Here is a 16134-nt window from a genome sequence, read left to right as displayed (position 1 = left end):
ACAAAAAAACCCCAACAAAACTGTAAGGTCTGCACAGGGACACCTCCCTCCCTTTTGGCTAAGCTTCCACCTAGTATCTGTTACCTAGGTAACTGAAAGTAGTCACCTCCCCCTCCTGCTAGGTCACATCCTGGGCCACCTCTGGTCACATGCCTCCCATCTGACCCTAGGAGGGTCCCAGACCCTGAGGTCACATCCAGATTCAGTGTGGCCACACCTTTCCCCCACCTGGCCACACCTCTTCCTGTCCCTTGCCTAGATAAGTCCTGGCCCAGAGGTGGGTCACCCCTCTTCTCTCCCCCCCCCACCTTTGCCTTTTCAGCCATGTTTCTCCACCATACACGGCCCAGGCAGCAGTTCGGTAAATAAACTTCTTTTCCTGCCTGAATAGCACATGGCGTTCTCCTCATCGGCTACCTAGTGAAACCTACCTATTTAATATACCTTACACAAACAAACACAAAAACCAGGCTGGGTGCTGGTGACTCACACCTGTAATCCTAGCTACTCAGGAAGCTGAGATCTGAGGATCCAAATTCAAAGCCAGCACTGGCAGATATCTCCATGTGCTTCTAATGTCCAATTAACCACAAAACACAAAAAGCCAGAAGTAGAGCTTTGGCTCAAGTGGTAGAGCACTAGTCTTGAGCACAAAAGCTCAGGGACAACACCTAAACCCAGAGTTCAAGCCTATGACTGGCAAAAAAAAAAAAAAAAAAGATAAAACTGACTTTTGCAGATGTTAAATGACAAAACTACAACAAAACTGGTTTTGCAAATCTTTGTTGGCTTTATTTGGGTACTACAATTGGCAAAAGTCTGTCCTAATGCCTAAGGAAACAGAAACTAGTAGTAAGGTACAGGGATGGCTTGATTGGCTACAGCTCCAAACTACCCTATTTGGACACGGTTTGAGCAGTTATTCACTTGTGATGGGTTGAGACTTAATTACTTATTATAAGAGTCAGTTACAGTCTATTTATATATCATGTTAAATTGCAGAACACAGATAAACCTTCAGGCCAATATGTACAAGGCAACCTTAGGCCAAACTTAATTTTAATTCAACACAGTCAAAGAAAACCTGGGAACTCACTGCAGCCGATCAGCACTAAAAAAAATTTCCAGCCAGATGCCAGTGGTTCACACCTGTAATCCTAGCTACTCAGGAGGCTCAGATCTGAGGATCGAAGTTCAAAGCCAGCCCAGGCAGGAAAGTCTGTGAAACTCTGATCTCCAACAAACAACCAGAAAACTGGAAGTGGTGCTGGAGATCAAGTGGTAGAGCACTCGCCTTGAGCTGAAGAGCTGAGGGACAGCACTCAGGTCCAGAGTTCAAGCCCCATGACCGACCCCCCACCTCCACAAAAATTTCCAAAGGAAGAACTCTAATTAAGGAGAAAATGGAAAGTGTGAAAGGCCAAAAGGGAAGAAAAGCAAATCAAGTAACGATTATAGAGTATTATTTGATGACAAGAAAGTCACAATTGAAAGGAGAGGTCAATGGAATGCAAGTCCCTGTCCAGGGAGGGGGGTTCATTTATTCACCAACTTTAGAATTTGCTAAGGTAGGAATACCTAAAATAAGACCCCAAAAGACCCCAACAAACAAAAAGAAGAAAAAAACTGAGACAGAAGAGGTCTGTCCACTTCATATATAATTCACCCTTTAATTCATCAGGAAGACTTAATTAAAATTTTTAGATATGTAACCATACAATCTATCAATCAGCCAGTGTAGATACATAGATATAGATATATGGATGCAGATATTGATATGGAATAGGGAGAATAGAGATAGAAATAAAGAAAGATGAATATGGATATAGATGATATAGATGTAGATGATGGAGAGAGACAGAGAACTGACAGAAATACCAAGAAACAAATCCACAAACACAGGTACCAGCTGTGATAGCATTTCTATCTACTCTTTCTACAATGTGATTTTGGCATATCCCCCTTTTTTCCCAGATGTGGAGACTGTCTTGTCCCCTGAAGTTGGGTGGGGTTGACTTGACTAATGGAACACAGTAGAAATGATGCCATGTAGCCTCTGAGAAGGACTCAGATAACAAGTTTGAGCTGTCAGAACAAGTTTGCCTGTCAGAACACTCACTCACAAGCCTTCAGCCTCTATGTAACTGTTCCTCACCCGTAACTGCCATTTTGTAAGGAAGTCCAAGTGAGCCTACACTGGTGAGCACAAGTAGAAGTTCTATAGGGGGCAGAAGGGAGAGAGAGAGAGAGAGAGAGAGAGAGAGAGAGAGAGAGAGAGAGAGAGAGAGAGAGAGAGAGAGAGAACAGAGACAGAGACAGAGACAGAGACAGAGGAAAGAGAGAGACAGATAGACAGAGACAGAGGAAAGAGAGAGAACCAAACCCTAGATGCACTAACAAGCCCCTCTCTAATACAGTTCGGCCTCTGTTGTGTCTTCAGCCATGAGAGCCCTAAGGCAGAACTTCCCCCATTGAGCTCTTCTGGAATACCTTGCTGTGGAAGATAATAAAATGGTTATTGTGAGCCACTAAGTTATGCAGTAAAACAGAAATGGAACACCAAGAAAAGGTAGTGACAAGAATCCTACCTTATTATGATTTGCTAAACGATTAACCTTGGAAGCAAAGATACCCAGTATTGCCATTTCTATTGATTTGTGCTTTACAGTCGCTAAGGTGGGAGCATCAGGTATTTGGGCCATATAATAAGTCCTGGGAAACCATTTGACCTGGTCCTGCCAAGGCAGCCACAAGTGGGACTAGAAATTCACAAATCTAGGGCTTTCGTCAAAGTGAAATTGAATAAATCCAGGCCAGTGACTATTATAAATATTCAAATGAAAGAAGAACAAGCTTTCCAGCCTGCAAAAGTGTGAAATAAAGAAAAAATGTTAGAACAAAACTGTAATTTTTTGTAGGTGACCTGACTGTCTACATTAAAAAAAACTCAAAAAGGATATGTTATTAATATTCCATATTTTATAAGCATAAAAACATACAGAAAGAATTATAAAAAGACGTACCTCTGGCTGGGAATGTGGCTTAGTGGTAGAGTGCTTGTGCATGAAGCCCTGGATTCAATTCCTCAGTACCACATACACAGAAAAAGCTGGAAGTAGTGCTGTGGCTCAAGTGGTAGAGTGCTAGCCTTGAGCAAAAGAAGCTCAGGGACAGTGCCCAGGCCCTGAGTCAAGCCCCAGTACTGGCCAAAAAAAAAAAAAAAAGACTTAGCTCTAATTTCAATAATTAGTTTTGAAAGATGCATGCACAAATCTTACAAAGCAGAATAAGTCTAGTGAAAATGCTAGAACTCTACAGAGATGATTATGAAACTTTATTGAAGGTAACCAAAAAAGGGTGTTTTGTGGGTTGAAAAATTCAGTACTTTATAGATATCAATTCTTCCCAAATTGATTTAAAGCTTCAATGCAATCATTACGCATTCACTAGACATTTGAAAACTGGTTTCCACTATGATACAGAAATGTAAAGAGCCAATAATAAGAGAACTCACTTCCCCAGCTATCCAGGTTTTTAAAAAATATAGTAATTAGTGCTTAGTGGTTGAGTGCCCGACTAGCAAACATAGACCCTGAGTTCAAATGTGAATAAAGGTGTAGAAAACAGACAAATGCTAACACAAAACTAGTGCAGAAACAGCCCACACATATATTGTGACATACAATGGATAGTGCTTTTCTTTTTTTTTCTTTCTTTTTCTGTCAGTGCTGGAGCTTAAACTCAGGCCTGGGCACTGTCCCTTTTGCTCAAGGCTAGCACTCTACCACTTGAGACACAGCACCACTTCCAGCTTTTTCTGTGTATGCGGTACTGAGGAATTGAACCTGGGGCTTCATGCATGCTAGATAAGCACCCTACCACTGAGCCACATTCCAAGCCCCTGGCTAGCACTTTTCAATTAAATCTGTGACAAATCTGTCTGGGTAAAATATGAAGTTAGACCCTTACCTTACACCATTCACAAAAATCAATCCCAAGAGGATTTAAAACAAAACAACTAATGCTAAGCCAGCTATAATCCTAGCTACTAAGGAGGCTAAGGTCTGAGGATTGTGGTTTGGAACAAATCTGGACAGAAAAGTCTGTGAGATACTTATCTCCAATTAACCACCAAAGCTGGAAATGGAGCTGTGCTGTGACTCAAGTAGTAAAGTACTAGCAAAAGCACTCAGGGACAGAGCCCAGGCCCTGAGTTCAAGCCTCATTCCTGGTTAAAAAACAAACAAACCAAAAAAACCTTATGTCTCTTTTTCTAGGGAAAAAAAGAATAAAGCTCAGTGTAGGGAAGAATTTCCTAAATAAGAAAATAATTGATTATGCTCCGAGGCTCCAGAAATGGAGCTATGGCTCAAGTGATAGAGTGCTAGCTGTGAGCCAAAAAGCTTAGGGACAGAGCCCAGACCCTACGTTCAAGCCACAGGACTGGTTCCAAAACAAAAGCTAGAAGAGTGGCTTAGGAATATTGTGCCTGCTTACCAAATGCAAAGAACTGAGTTCAATCCTTAGTACTTCCAGGAAGAAAAAGAAAAGAAAGAAAACAAACAACCAAACCAAAATATATATATATATAAGAAAAGAAGCAGGAAATACAGAAATGGATATCTCAGATCAATTCATAGTTCTACAGTATTTGTATCACATACCTTTACAGGAATTTTCTTATCAAAATCAGGGAAGTGAATTAGCTTATTTAGCTTAGACACATACAGTATCATTATGGTGGCTGCCATCTGAAGGAAAGAAAAAAAACTTCAGCAAAATAGGAAGATCCTTGAAGTATGACATCATTAGAAGGAAATATTCTCAAAAAGCATGATAAAAAGAAACATTTTCTAGGTTCAGAAAAAAAAACACATAAGCATTTCATGGAGTATTGACTGCTTTTTCTGCCATTGCACACATTCTGTTGAAAGTGTAGACAAAGTGTCACACCAAATAGACACACACACACACACACACACACACACACACACACACACATACACACATGATCTCAGGGCTCTAGGTAAGGTGGCAGGGACAAAAACGAGTACTGTCCCAAGAATGACCAGAAACACAGGTGAGACTTTGCAGTAAGCCTAGACCATTATGCTCATGTATTAAGCTTAGACTCATGCTCCCCCATTAATGGCTAGCACAGGGAACAACTGAAGAAAAGAAAATCCATACATTAAAAAAAATATGCATAAGATATATTAAGAGAACAAAGACAAAAAAATTTTTTTAAATGGTCTTATTTTTCTCTTCAATCAAACCAGTGTTACAGCAAAGATCTACCATTCAGATCCTATATTACAGCCAGGCACTGGCGGCTCATGTAAATCTACTATAATCTACTCAAGAGGCTGAAATATGAGCATCACAGTTTGAAGCTAGCCCAGACAGAAAAGTGTATAAGACTCTCTTCTCTCCAATTTACTGCCAAAAACCAGAAGTAGAGATGTGGCTAAAGGTGTAGAGCATCAGATTTGAACAGGAAAAATGAAGTATCAGTGTCCAGGCCCTGAATTCAAGTTCCAGTACCAGCATACACACACACACACACACACACACACACACACACACACACACACACACACACACACACACACACACACACACACACACACCTCTTATATTACCCTAGGTAAGTTATATATAGCCAATGTACACTAGTTATGTTAGAAATAGTTTTAGTTAGAAATAGTATTATTATTTTCAAACTTTGGGCATCATTTTTCTATGCAGATTTTAGAAAAAAAATTGCTTCATATGATTGTAATCCTACTTCATGATTCTAATGAGTTTAAAAGGAATTACCTACCCATATGTTTACGTAATTCAGGCCCTTCATAAATTTTAAGTATGAATTATAATACATTATATACATTATAATACAATAATATTATTATTGTAGTTTTGCCTTGTTTTACAGTTCTTAAACTGTGTAATACCATTTATTTAAAATAAATATAATTCAGTCTTAAAATTAAACCTTACTAATCTGTGTGTGTGTGTGTGTGTGTGTGTGTGTGTGTGTGTGTGTGTATGTGTGTAGGTAGGTGGGTGTGTACAAGTATGTGGGTGTGCATACCCACATGCATGTGCAAGTTCCAGTCCCAGGGCTTAATTTAAGAGCCTAGGCTCTATCCCTGCCCTTTTTTTGCTCAAGGACAGCACTCCACCACTTGAGTCCATTTCTGGCTTTGTGGTGGTTAACTGGAGATGAGTTTCAAAGACTTGACTGCCAGACTGGCTTCAAAGGGTGATCCTCAGATCTTAACAACCTGAGTAGCTAGGATTACAGGTGTGAGCTGCTGGTGCCCAGCTGGTAATCTCCTCCTGAACCAGTTACAAATCAGAAAAGTTTATATTTACATAAGCATAACCCAATGGGTTAAAAAATTCAGTAAATTTGGAGATTACCTAGGACACATGATCACATATTCACTGAACTTTGATTATTTTTAAACTGATTCCAGGGAAAGTAAAGACCTCACACTTGTTCAGCTCTCTTGCTTCATTGGCATTCCACCACTTAAGCCATGCCTCCAACCAATGGAGTTTTGCAGACTTTTTTCTCTTGCTGGCTTTGAATCACTATCCTCCAGATCTCAGCCTCCTGAGTGGATAGGATTATAGGCCTATGTCACTTGACAACATCTTTTTTAAAGTGACTTTTATTGTATATATTTTTACATTAAAACCTAAAGATAATGTCTCCTGGTCATAAGGAAACATTCCCTTGTTATAATTTTTTCTTCCCTAAAATAATGTAAAAAGTTATTTCTTAACAGAACATTGAAGCAGAATAATGTTTACAGCCTTTTCTGGATTCACAATTTAAAATGTAGTTACCAGGTGTTGGAGGGTATAGCTCAGTGGTACACTTGATACTTAGCAGGTATTTAGCCAAGACCCTAGGGTTTATTCTTAGCACCAACATAAAAAGAGTTTCAGGAAACAATTTCCATAATTTTAAGCTTTTTGTCCATAAATTAAAACAATACCAAATCCAAAGTTATCTGCTATTCATTACTGTTGGTCTTATGAGCAGCACAAAGCAAAAGAATGAACAAACCATATTCATATTCATGAGAAACTCAGCAACAGTCAAATGGGCTTAGTTTGAAACCCATCCTTCTATTTAAAAGCAAAAAACAATTCAAACTACAGGGAACAAACTGGAAATTTTCTTCTTGATCCACAGAGTTTTATAAAAATCAGAATCACTGTGAGCACTAGCAGGCTCACACCTATGACCCTACTATTTGTGAGGCTGAGATCTGGGGATCCAAGTTCAAAGCCCGTTGAAACAAGAGTCTGTGAGATACTTACCAAAAAGCTGAAAGTAGAGCTGTGACTCAAATAGAACACTAGTCTTAAACAAAAACAAAAAGTTCAGGGACAGCACATAAGTGAGTGTGTGAGAGAGAGAGAGAGACAGACAGACAGACAGACAGACATAGAGAGGGAGGCAGGGAAGGGGAGAGGAAGGAAAACTGAATCCATTGCCAGCATGTACAGATTTGAAACTTTTATATAAAAATTCAAATCCCCTTTTCTCTTGAAAAACTAAAGTATGGTCATCGTGGGTCCATTCTCATCTCCTCAGCTGTTTGCCTATCAGTGCAGTGCCTCAACATAGGTATGTGAAGTAAGCATCTGAGGTAGGACTAGGATTATCGCCAGCCCACCCTGGCCTGAGCACACTCTTTTGTCACCCATTGTCCTTCAGGACTTCGGAGTCTTCTGGACCCTTGCCGTAGAGTAATTCAGTTCAATTCAATTAAAGAACTTAAAATAAGCAGCTGTTCTTCCCAAAATACAATTGTTTGCAGACTGTAGAATGAAATAAAATGCATCAATATTTCATGGATATCTGATCATATGGCCCCCTGCCAGTTGAACCAATTTATCAACCAACGTTTTCAATAAAAACACTTAAAGTATAAGGCACTAGTGGCTCTTGCCTGTCATCCTAGATACTCATCATGCTGAGATGTGAGGATTAAAGTTTGAAGCAAGCCCAGGCAGACAAATTCAAGAGACTCTTATCCCCAACGAACCAGCAAAAAGCTAAAAGTGGAGGTGTGGTTCAAGTGGTAGAACACTAACTAGCCTTGAGCACAAAAGCGAAGCAAGAGCATGAAATTCTAAGTTCATGCTCCAGTACTAGCATAAAACAAACAAAAAACAAACAACAACATTTAAAGTGTCATCATATATACCAATAACTAATTAAGAGACAGGTTTTCTTTTTTCTTACTTACCTGTCCAGTTCCAAGAACAATCGGTGATGGGAAGCTACAAAGAACACAGAATAACAAATCAGTTTAGTAACATATAAAAATTTGAAGAAAATATATAAAACATGATAGGAGACAATGGAAACTTAATGGCAAATTTACTCACTTGTCACTTGTGCATTTCTTTTTCATATTTTTAATTGATCATTGCTAAACTCAGAAATTTTCTTTTGCCCTTTGTGGGCAAAACAGATATGATTATGTATGTAGAAAAAATAATCAGATGATATACTATTAAAATTAATAAAAATAACTTTAGGAAGGATATTGAATATAGAAGAGTATACAAATGTAAAAAACTATAAAATGCATACGTACAGAAAACTATAAATTGATATTAATAAATAAAGGTCACAGGTTAGAAACTTAATAATCTAGTAATGTTTATTATCCTCAAATTGACCTATAAAATTAATCAGTGCAATCTCACAATGGATATTTTATTAAAACAAAACAGTTCATCTTAAAATTGAATGGAAAGGCAAAACCCCAAAACCACCCAAGACAATCTTTTTTTTTTTTTTGTGGGTTGTGGGGCTTGAACTCTGGGCCTGGGCACTGTCCCTCAGCTCCAGCTCAAGGCTAGCATTCTACCACCTGAGCACCACTTCCAGTTTTCTGGAGATAAGAGTCTCACAAACTTTCCTGCCCGGGCTGGCTTTGAACTTCAATCCTCAGATCTCAGCCTCCTAAGTAGCTAGGATTACAGGCGTGACCTACCACAGTCCCACTACCCACGGCAATCTTAACAAAGAACAAAACAGAGCCAGGTGCCAGTGGCTAGCATCTGTAATTCTAGCTACTCAGGAGACAGATCTGAGGATTACAGTTCAAAGCCAACCCAGGCAGAAACGTCCAGAAGATTCTTATCACAAAAAAGCCAAATATAAACCTGTGACTCAAGCCCTGTGTTCAAGCCCCAGGACTGGCACCAAAAAACAGCAGGAGAATTATTCTCCTGGGTATCAGGATTCATTTGCTATAATAAATGAGAGTGGCCAGATGCTGATGGCTCACACCTGTAATCTTAGCTATTCAGGAGGCTGAGATCTGAGGATCATGGTTCAAAGCCAGCCCGGGCAAGAAAGTCCTTGAGACTCTTATCTCTGGAAGGGGTGCTGTGGCTTAAGTGGTAGTGTGCTCGCCTTGACCTGAAGAGCTGAGGGATAGCATTCAAGCTCAGAGTTCAAGCCCCATGACCGACCAAAAAAATAAATAAATGAGAGTGTGTGATACTTGCACAATGACAAGCGAACGGACACCTGATTTAGGATAATGATGACACTGTGATGGGTAAGACAAAGTCATAATGTACACACAGACCCTGGTCCCTACCTCAGTCAACAAGGTCGCAGTTTACCTCAACTGACTTGCCCACTACTCACCCATTCTCAGGCTCCCATACATTCTCTTAGGCTACTGCGAAAAGCTAAAAATATCACCAAAACAGCAAAGAACAAAAGAAATATAGAAAGAGGAACAGGAAGGAAAGAAGGGAGGGAGGGGGAAAAGGGAAGGAGGGAGGAAGGGAGAGAGGGAGGGAGGGAGGAAGGAAGGAAGGAAGGAAGAGAGAGAAGGAGGAAGGGAAAGAAGGAGCAAGGGAGGGAGGGAGGGAAGGAGAGAGGGAAGGAGGGAAGGAAGGAAGGAAAGAGGGAAGTATGTTTTCCTAGAGGATGTTGAAGGAATGACTAGATATTATCACCCTGAGAAGAAAATAAACTCTAGTGGATTCTGGTAGTGCCACCACAAATCTCATTCCTGACCAAAGCACTCCTTCCCCAGATTGAGTGAAGATTGCCTGACAGTAGCATTCCAGCCTCCTAAAGCAGCCTGCATCCAATTACCAATTTATATGAGGCATAAAGGCCAAGACCCCCTCACCCCAGTTCAGGACAATTCCACAAAGCCATCCAGTTGAAGAGTCAATCCCTGGGCTGAGGCCTTTGTTGTGACTGCATCATAGCTCATTCTCTCAATCTTTCCACTCTTATCTCCCAGTAGGTCCATACTATACCACCTATGTTCAGCCTGCCACACTGAGTAAAAATTACAAGATGACCATCCAACAGTGCAACACCAACAACAAAAGGCTTACAGAAGTAAGACTAATATATCCAATAGAAGGAACACTCTCTATTTGCTTCAGTCTACAGAACACATTAGTAAGAACAAGGACAATAAAACAAGAGCACAAAATCAGTTAGAAAAGGGCCAACTGCGATAAAAAGAGAACAAACAGATCTCTGGAAAACCAGAGGGCAAAATGAAAAAATCACCACACAAATAAATACCTTTCAAAACCCAAGGAACTAGATGGCCATTGTTGAAATTGAGCTGCCAACACCAAGGCAAGTACAGTGAATCTGAAGGAGAAGACAAATTCTGAAAGACAAATACAGATAAGAGAGACCAACAACACTGACTTAGCCTGATGGCTTGGTCTGGACTAAATAACTCAACACAGAGAGAAAAGAAGATGGTTCAGCACAAAAGACTAGCTTTTCTGACATGAAGAGGAATCTTCAGAACTCAAAGCACACAGTGTAACAAAAAAAAAATCTGTTGAAGAATGTTCAACGATAGTAAAAGAACAGTCATGAATTCTCCACAAAAACAAAACAAAACAACGCTCTCCCCCCACAAAACCTGATAATGGAATCACAGCTGTGATCTGTGATGAGGGAAAATTATGCAAACTCTCAGGACTGGGGACACTGTGGTAAAAGGGCTTGGTGGTTATTTTATCCATTTAAATATACAACAGATTCAAAGAGCCTGGTGTAACTGGTGCAATCTGTAATCCTACCTATTCTGGAGGCTGAGAGCTGAGTATCTCAGTTCAGTCAACCCTGGGAGGAAAGTCTGTGAACCTCTTACTTCCAATTTAACAATAAAAAACTGGAAGTGAAGTTGTGGCTCAAGTGGTAAAGCTCCAGCCTTGAGTGGAAAAAGCTAAGGGATCTAAGGGAGGGTGTGAGGCCCAGAGTTCAAGCCCCAGTAGTCACTCACACACACACACACACACACACACACACACACACACACACACACACACACACACACATGCACGCACGCACGCACACACACATATACACACACACAAGCTAAGATTACAAAATAGTGCAATACACTATCAAAAAGACATGAAGGGTGGAAAGAGGATGTACTCATCTTCATGTCTCAGAGAAGAGAAGTTATCCATATCCATATACATATCCAAAATTGAAACACAGGTTTAAAATTTACATGGTAAGGTGAGGTTTAACTCAGTGGTCAAACTCTTGCCTACCCATAGACAAGGCCCTGAGCTCCATTCCCAGCACTGCCAAAATAATACTATCAATAGTGATAATAATAATAATGACTATAACTCTTTATGATGACAACTTCTTAACGAAGCTGTCTTGAATTCAGATCCTCCTGCCTCTTCCTGCTGGGATTACATGGCCTGTTTTTGTTTTTAAATGTAGACTTTCAATTCCCACCACTGGAGATACCCATTCAGTAGCTTTTACAGACACCTCCCACCATGATTCAGACTCCCAGGCTTGTTTGGAAGCCTAAAAGTAAACCACAGTGCCCAAATTCCTGTGATGAATCATGAAAGTAAATACACCGGAAATACTGAGCAAATATTTGTTGATCTAAGTGCAACTAAGTCCAATCATTTTATTAAGCATTACTAGTAATGCTTAACTACATTCTTGCACATCAGAGAAAACAGTATTAAAATGGGATAAAGAAAAAGACAAAAATAAAAATCCAATGCAGACCACCTTTGCCATCCTTTTGAGTCTGATTTCAAAGCACCATTAGTGGAATGGACTGGCCACAAACACTGGGATGATGTTGCCTCTTCCCCAGCCGCATCTGGGTCTTGTATTCCACTTCCTTCTTCCTAGTCAGGCAAATCTAACATGACAATGAACTAAAGCCAACAAGTAACTAAGACTACTCAACTAGAAATGAGAAGAGTAAGAGGAAAAAAAAATCCCCTGAGCTACATTCCCAGGACACTATGAATTAAGAAGCTATCAAAAAAAATCACTCCTTCTGTCCTCCAACACAAGATTCTGTGCTCAAACAGCTAATACCAGGATCTGATTTCTAATCATTTATTGTTGTAATTAAATCACCCCAACATCCCTACCTTCAAAAATGTATGCCTCAAGCATTTTGAAATGGGACAATGAACAGTATCCAAGCAGAGCTCTCAAACTACCTAACATATAACATTACAGAAATGTGAAGAAATGTTTATTTATAAGGATTATAAGGATTGGTGCCTTATTGGGCATGCATAAATAAATAAATAAATAAATAAATAAATAAATCAAAAACTTTCATTTCCTCCTTCAACCCTGGAACTCTTTTTCAATGTTAAGGATTGAACCCAGATCTCCCTCATCCTTGGCAAGTACTCTATCACAGAGCTACAGATCCAGCCCTGGAACTGAAATTTTAAAGATGAAAGGATTCATCCCAATGTTTCGTGTTGGGATATTCTTTATCTTTAATGCACTGATCCCTGTCTACTGGTCCCTCTCTAACAAGGAGAAAGTGTATTTAAAGGTATCAAGTATAGTGGCCAACTGTTATTATCAGCCTTCCTATAGCATAAGTACTGACTCCTCCCATGTTCTGTTTCTCCCACCCCCTCCATACCCCCAATACTGGTGCTGTCACTGGAGGCTAGCACTCTACCACCTGATATAAAAGTCTCTTGGACTTTCCTGGGCAGGCAGGTCTGATCTCCTCAGTAGCTAGGATTACAGGTATAAGAAACCAGCACCTGGCTCCTTTTTTTGTCCTTAATTGTAGATGTTGAACCTTTCTTTTTCTTTCATTAGCTTGCACTGTTTTTGCTAAACAGTTCAGACAAGTATAACCTTCTATTTCTCTGATGCAGAATTTATTGTTTGTGAACACCAGGGAGTCTGTTGCAATCCCTGTTGCAGACCTGCAAGTCATTTCTTCCCTCCAGATCCCCTGTCTTCTCTCATTACTCCATACCATCTTTACCTAGGACACTTCAGTGGCACTGGCTAGTCTCCCCAATGCCAATACCATCAGTTCTTCAGTTCTCAGTTCTCCATCCACCCACCACCTAAACATTTTTTTTTTCCCCAGACCTGGGGCTTGAACTTTTTCTTTTACTGTCCCAGAGCTTTTTACTCAAGGCCAGCACTCTACCATTTGAGCCACAGCTCTACTTCCAGACTTTTTTTTAAAAAAGCTTATTGGAGCTAAGAGTCTTATGGACTTGCCTGCCCATCTGGCTTCAAACCTCAATCCTCAGATCTCAGCCTCTTGAGTACCTAGAATTACAAGCGTGGGCCACCAGCACCCAGTCTAAAACTTCTTTTAATCAAAAAACTTATGTTAGCTGGACACCTGTTCAACACCATCCTGGGCAGAAAAGTCCCTGAGACTCTTAGCTCCATTTAACCACCAGAAAACCAAAGTGGCACTGTGGCTCAAGTGGTAGAGCACTAGCTTTGAGCACAAAGAGGCTCAGGGACAGTGCCTGGGCCCTAAGTTCAAGCTCTCATGACTGACCAAAACAACAACAACAACAAAGTCATGTTATGTCACTCCTAAGTTAAAACCTTCCAAGGGACTCCCAATTACACTGAGACCAAAATTAAAACTATTCATTAAGGTCTTCCTACTTCTTCTAATATATGCTCATTGGATGAACCAAAATGATTTAGATACTCTTGCTCCTCAGCTGACACCTCCACCCCAGGGCTCCGACCTCATTCAAAATGGATGCCAAGACCTCACCTAGGTATCATCCCTACCTAAACTCTTCACTTTTCCAATCCTACAAAATATTCTTTTCTCCCTCTCCCAGAGTGGCTCACTCCCTCACCTCTCCACACTAAGTACGGAGGTCTCTGTAAAAACTCCACAGGGTTCAGACCAATTCTGAATAGCTGGACACAGAGATTTCTGGACCATAATGTACCAGAGAGGGAAGTTCTGTGCCCTGTCTCTCATACCACACCCTATCTGTGTCTTCATCCATTAGTACCCCTGGTAATACACTTTGTAATTAACCAGTAAATGACATTTGACATTTGACAAATGCCACACTATCTAAAACTACAAGTCTCTTTCCTGCCTTGTATTTTTCTCCAGAACCCTATAAATGTTACTAGTTTATTATTGTTCCATTAGGAAGAGGGTGGGCTTTTTTCTGTTCTGCTCTGTTCATGCGTTACCCCAGTGCCTGGTACAGAACCTGCTACATTGAGGTTTCAGGGGGAGGTTTATTGGACAATGATCTGATTCTTGCCACCTACCCACTTCTACCTGGGTAGTCTGGCTTACTCCATTCCAGCCAGTGGCTTTCTCTCTACTCCTCCAGCGGGGCAAGCTCATGCCCACTTCAGCACACATTCCTTGTCTGGAATTTTCTGGGGCTAACCCCTTGGTTTCAAGGTATATCTGAAACTGCCTTGCTTGTTCTTGAACCTATAGCAGGTGTTTTGGGCTGTCCACAGCTGGTTCTAGGTGCGCAATAATATCTATTGCACGTATATGGATCTCATGTGAGTCTCAGTTTTCCACTCCCAGCTGTCTCTGGGCTCTTGACAGCACATAGGAAACCCCAGGAGGTCATTCATTAGCAGGCCTGTGATCATACAGTTTTCACACCTGAGGAAAATGCTGACTGTGGAACTAGTTCCGAGTCACAGATCTCTAAACCAGCAGGGCTAGCTTTAATTCTCTTCTTTCAAGACTGTCACGACTCTGGCAGAATTCAACAGTACAGTCCTTACAAATCTGTTCCAGGAAGCCCACATTCGCTAATCTTATACTTTACACTAATTGTTTTCCATGAACATGCTGGTTCCTTAAGAATGAACGGTCAAGGGGTCCAAACCAATCTGTGCGACATCTAGCATTGTTTAGAGAATGGTTCGCTTTAAAACGCACGTTTAAATCACTCTCAGGTGCATATTCAAAGGCATGCACCAAGCAGCTCTCCAGGCAAGGTTGGGCGGCAATAAGGAGTTCAGGGAGAGTGTGACCTGCGGGAAGGGGGGGGAAGGGGGAGACCCGGCTTCCTGGCCCCACTGGCCCCAACAGTCCCACACAGCCTGGACGCACGGAGCGCGGTGCCGTCACCTCACACCCAGGCCCCTCCCCAGGGACCTTCCCCCCCTGCAGACCCCGCCTCACCCATAGGTGGTCAGCAGTGCTTTGTTGACCAGCACGATGAGGAAGGAGCAGATCCCGTAGAAGAGCGCCGACAGCAGCTTGACCGCCCGGGAGGGCAGCCGCGCCGCGTCGAGTTCCGCACCCTCCGCCTGGCCATCGGTCCTCATATCCTCCCCCGGCCCAGCGACTCCCCGGGCCGGCCCCAGCACTGGCTTGGCCCGCGGTGCCCGGCACGGATGGGTCCCCGCCCCCGGCCGGCCCGGGAAGAGGGCGCGGCAGGAACAGGAAGAGCCACCGAGCGAGCCCTAGATGCCGGTCCGCCCCCTGCCAGCGCCCCGAGTGTTTCTGGACCCGAGCCTCGGAAGCACCCCAAGTCTCCGCTGCTCCTCTAACGCTCTGCAAGGGCGTTGGGGAAAGTTCCAGACTGTTCTGCAGGGACGTAAAACTTCATGAAGTTGAGGCTTCATTTTGCTTTTTTTTCTTAAACTTGCAGTTAGCATGCAGTAAATGATGAGAATGTTTCCATCTTTCAAACGTCCCTCTGCGACCCTTGGGGATTAATTCTCCCAGCTCATCATTCTCTGTTCCGTGAGCTGCATTCACCTTTTCCAGAATTTCATGTAAATGTGCAGCTTCTCTCGAATTCAGGTAAAGG

The 16134-nt window shown here is 41.6% G+C and overlaps 1 protein-coding gene across 2 annotated transcripts in view; it reads right to left on the bottom strand.

The window, feature by feature from the left end:
• Slc35d2 (solute carrier family 35 member D2) overlaps nucleotides 1–15705 on the bottom strand; it is a 56620-nt gene extending 40915 nt beyond the window's left edge. The window contains exons 1-3 of one of the 2 annotated variants that reach the window (XM_042686786.1): nucleotides 15501–15705; nucleotides 8274–8307; nucleotides 4665–4751 (exon numbers count right to left, since the gene is read on the bottom strand). In XM_042686786.1, the coding sequence (XP_042542720.1) occupies nucleotides 4665–4751; nucleotides 8274–8307; nucleotides 15501–15646 (267 nt within the window). In that variant the 5' untranslated portion in view covers nucleotides 15647–15705. The remainder of the gene's footprint in view (nucleotides 1–4664; nucleotides 4752–8273; nucleotides 8308–15500) is intronic. The other variant, XM_042686787.1, reaches the window with a different exon arrangement.
• Nucleotides 15706–16134: the final 429 nt, after the last annotated feature.

Source organism: Dipodomys spectabilis, unplaced genomic scaffold (assembly GCF_019054845.1).
Source record: "Dipodomys spectabilis isolate Male_0828 unplaced genomic scaffold, ASM1905484v1 ptg000098l, whole genome shotgun sequence".
Taxonomy (NCBI): domain Eukaryota; kingdom Metazoa; phylum Chordata; class Mammalia; order Rodentia; family Heteromyidae; genus Dipodomys; species Dipodomys spectabilis.
This window is presented reverse-complemented; position numbering and strand designations above follow the sequence as displayed.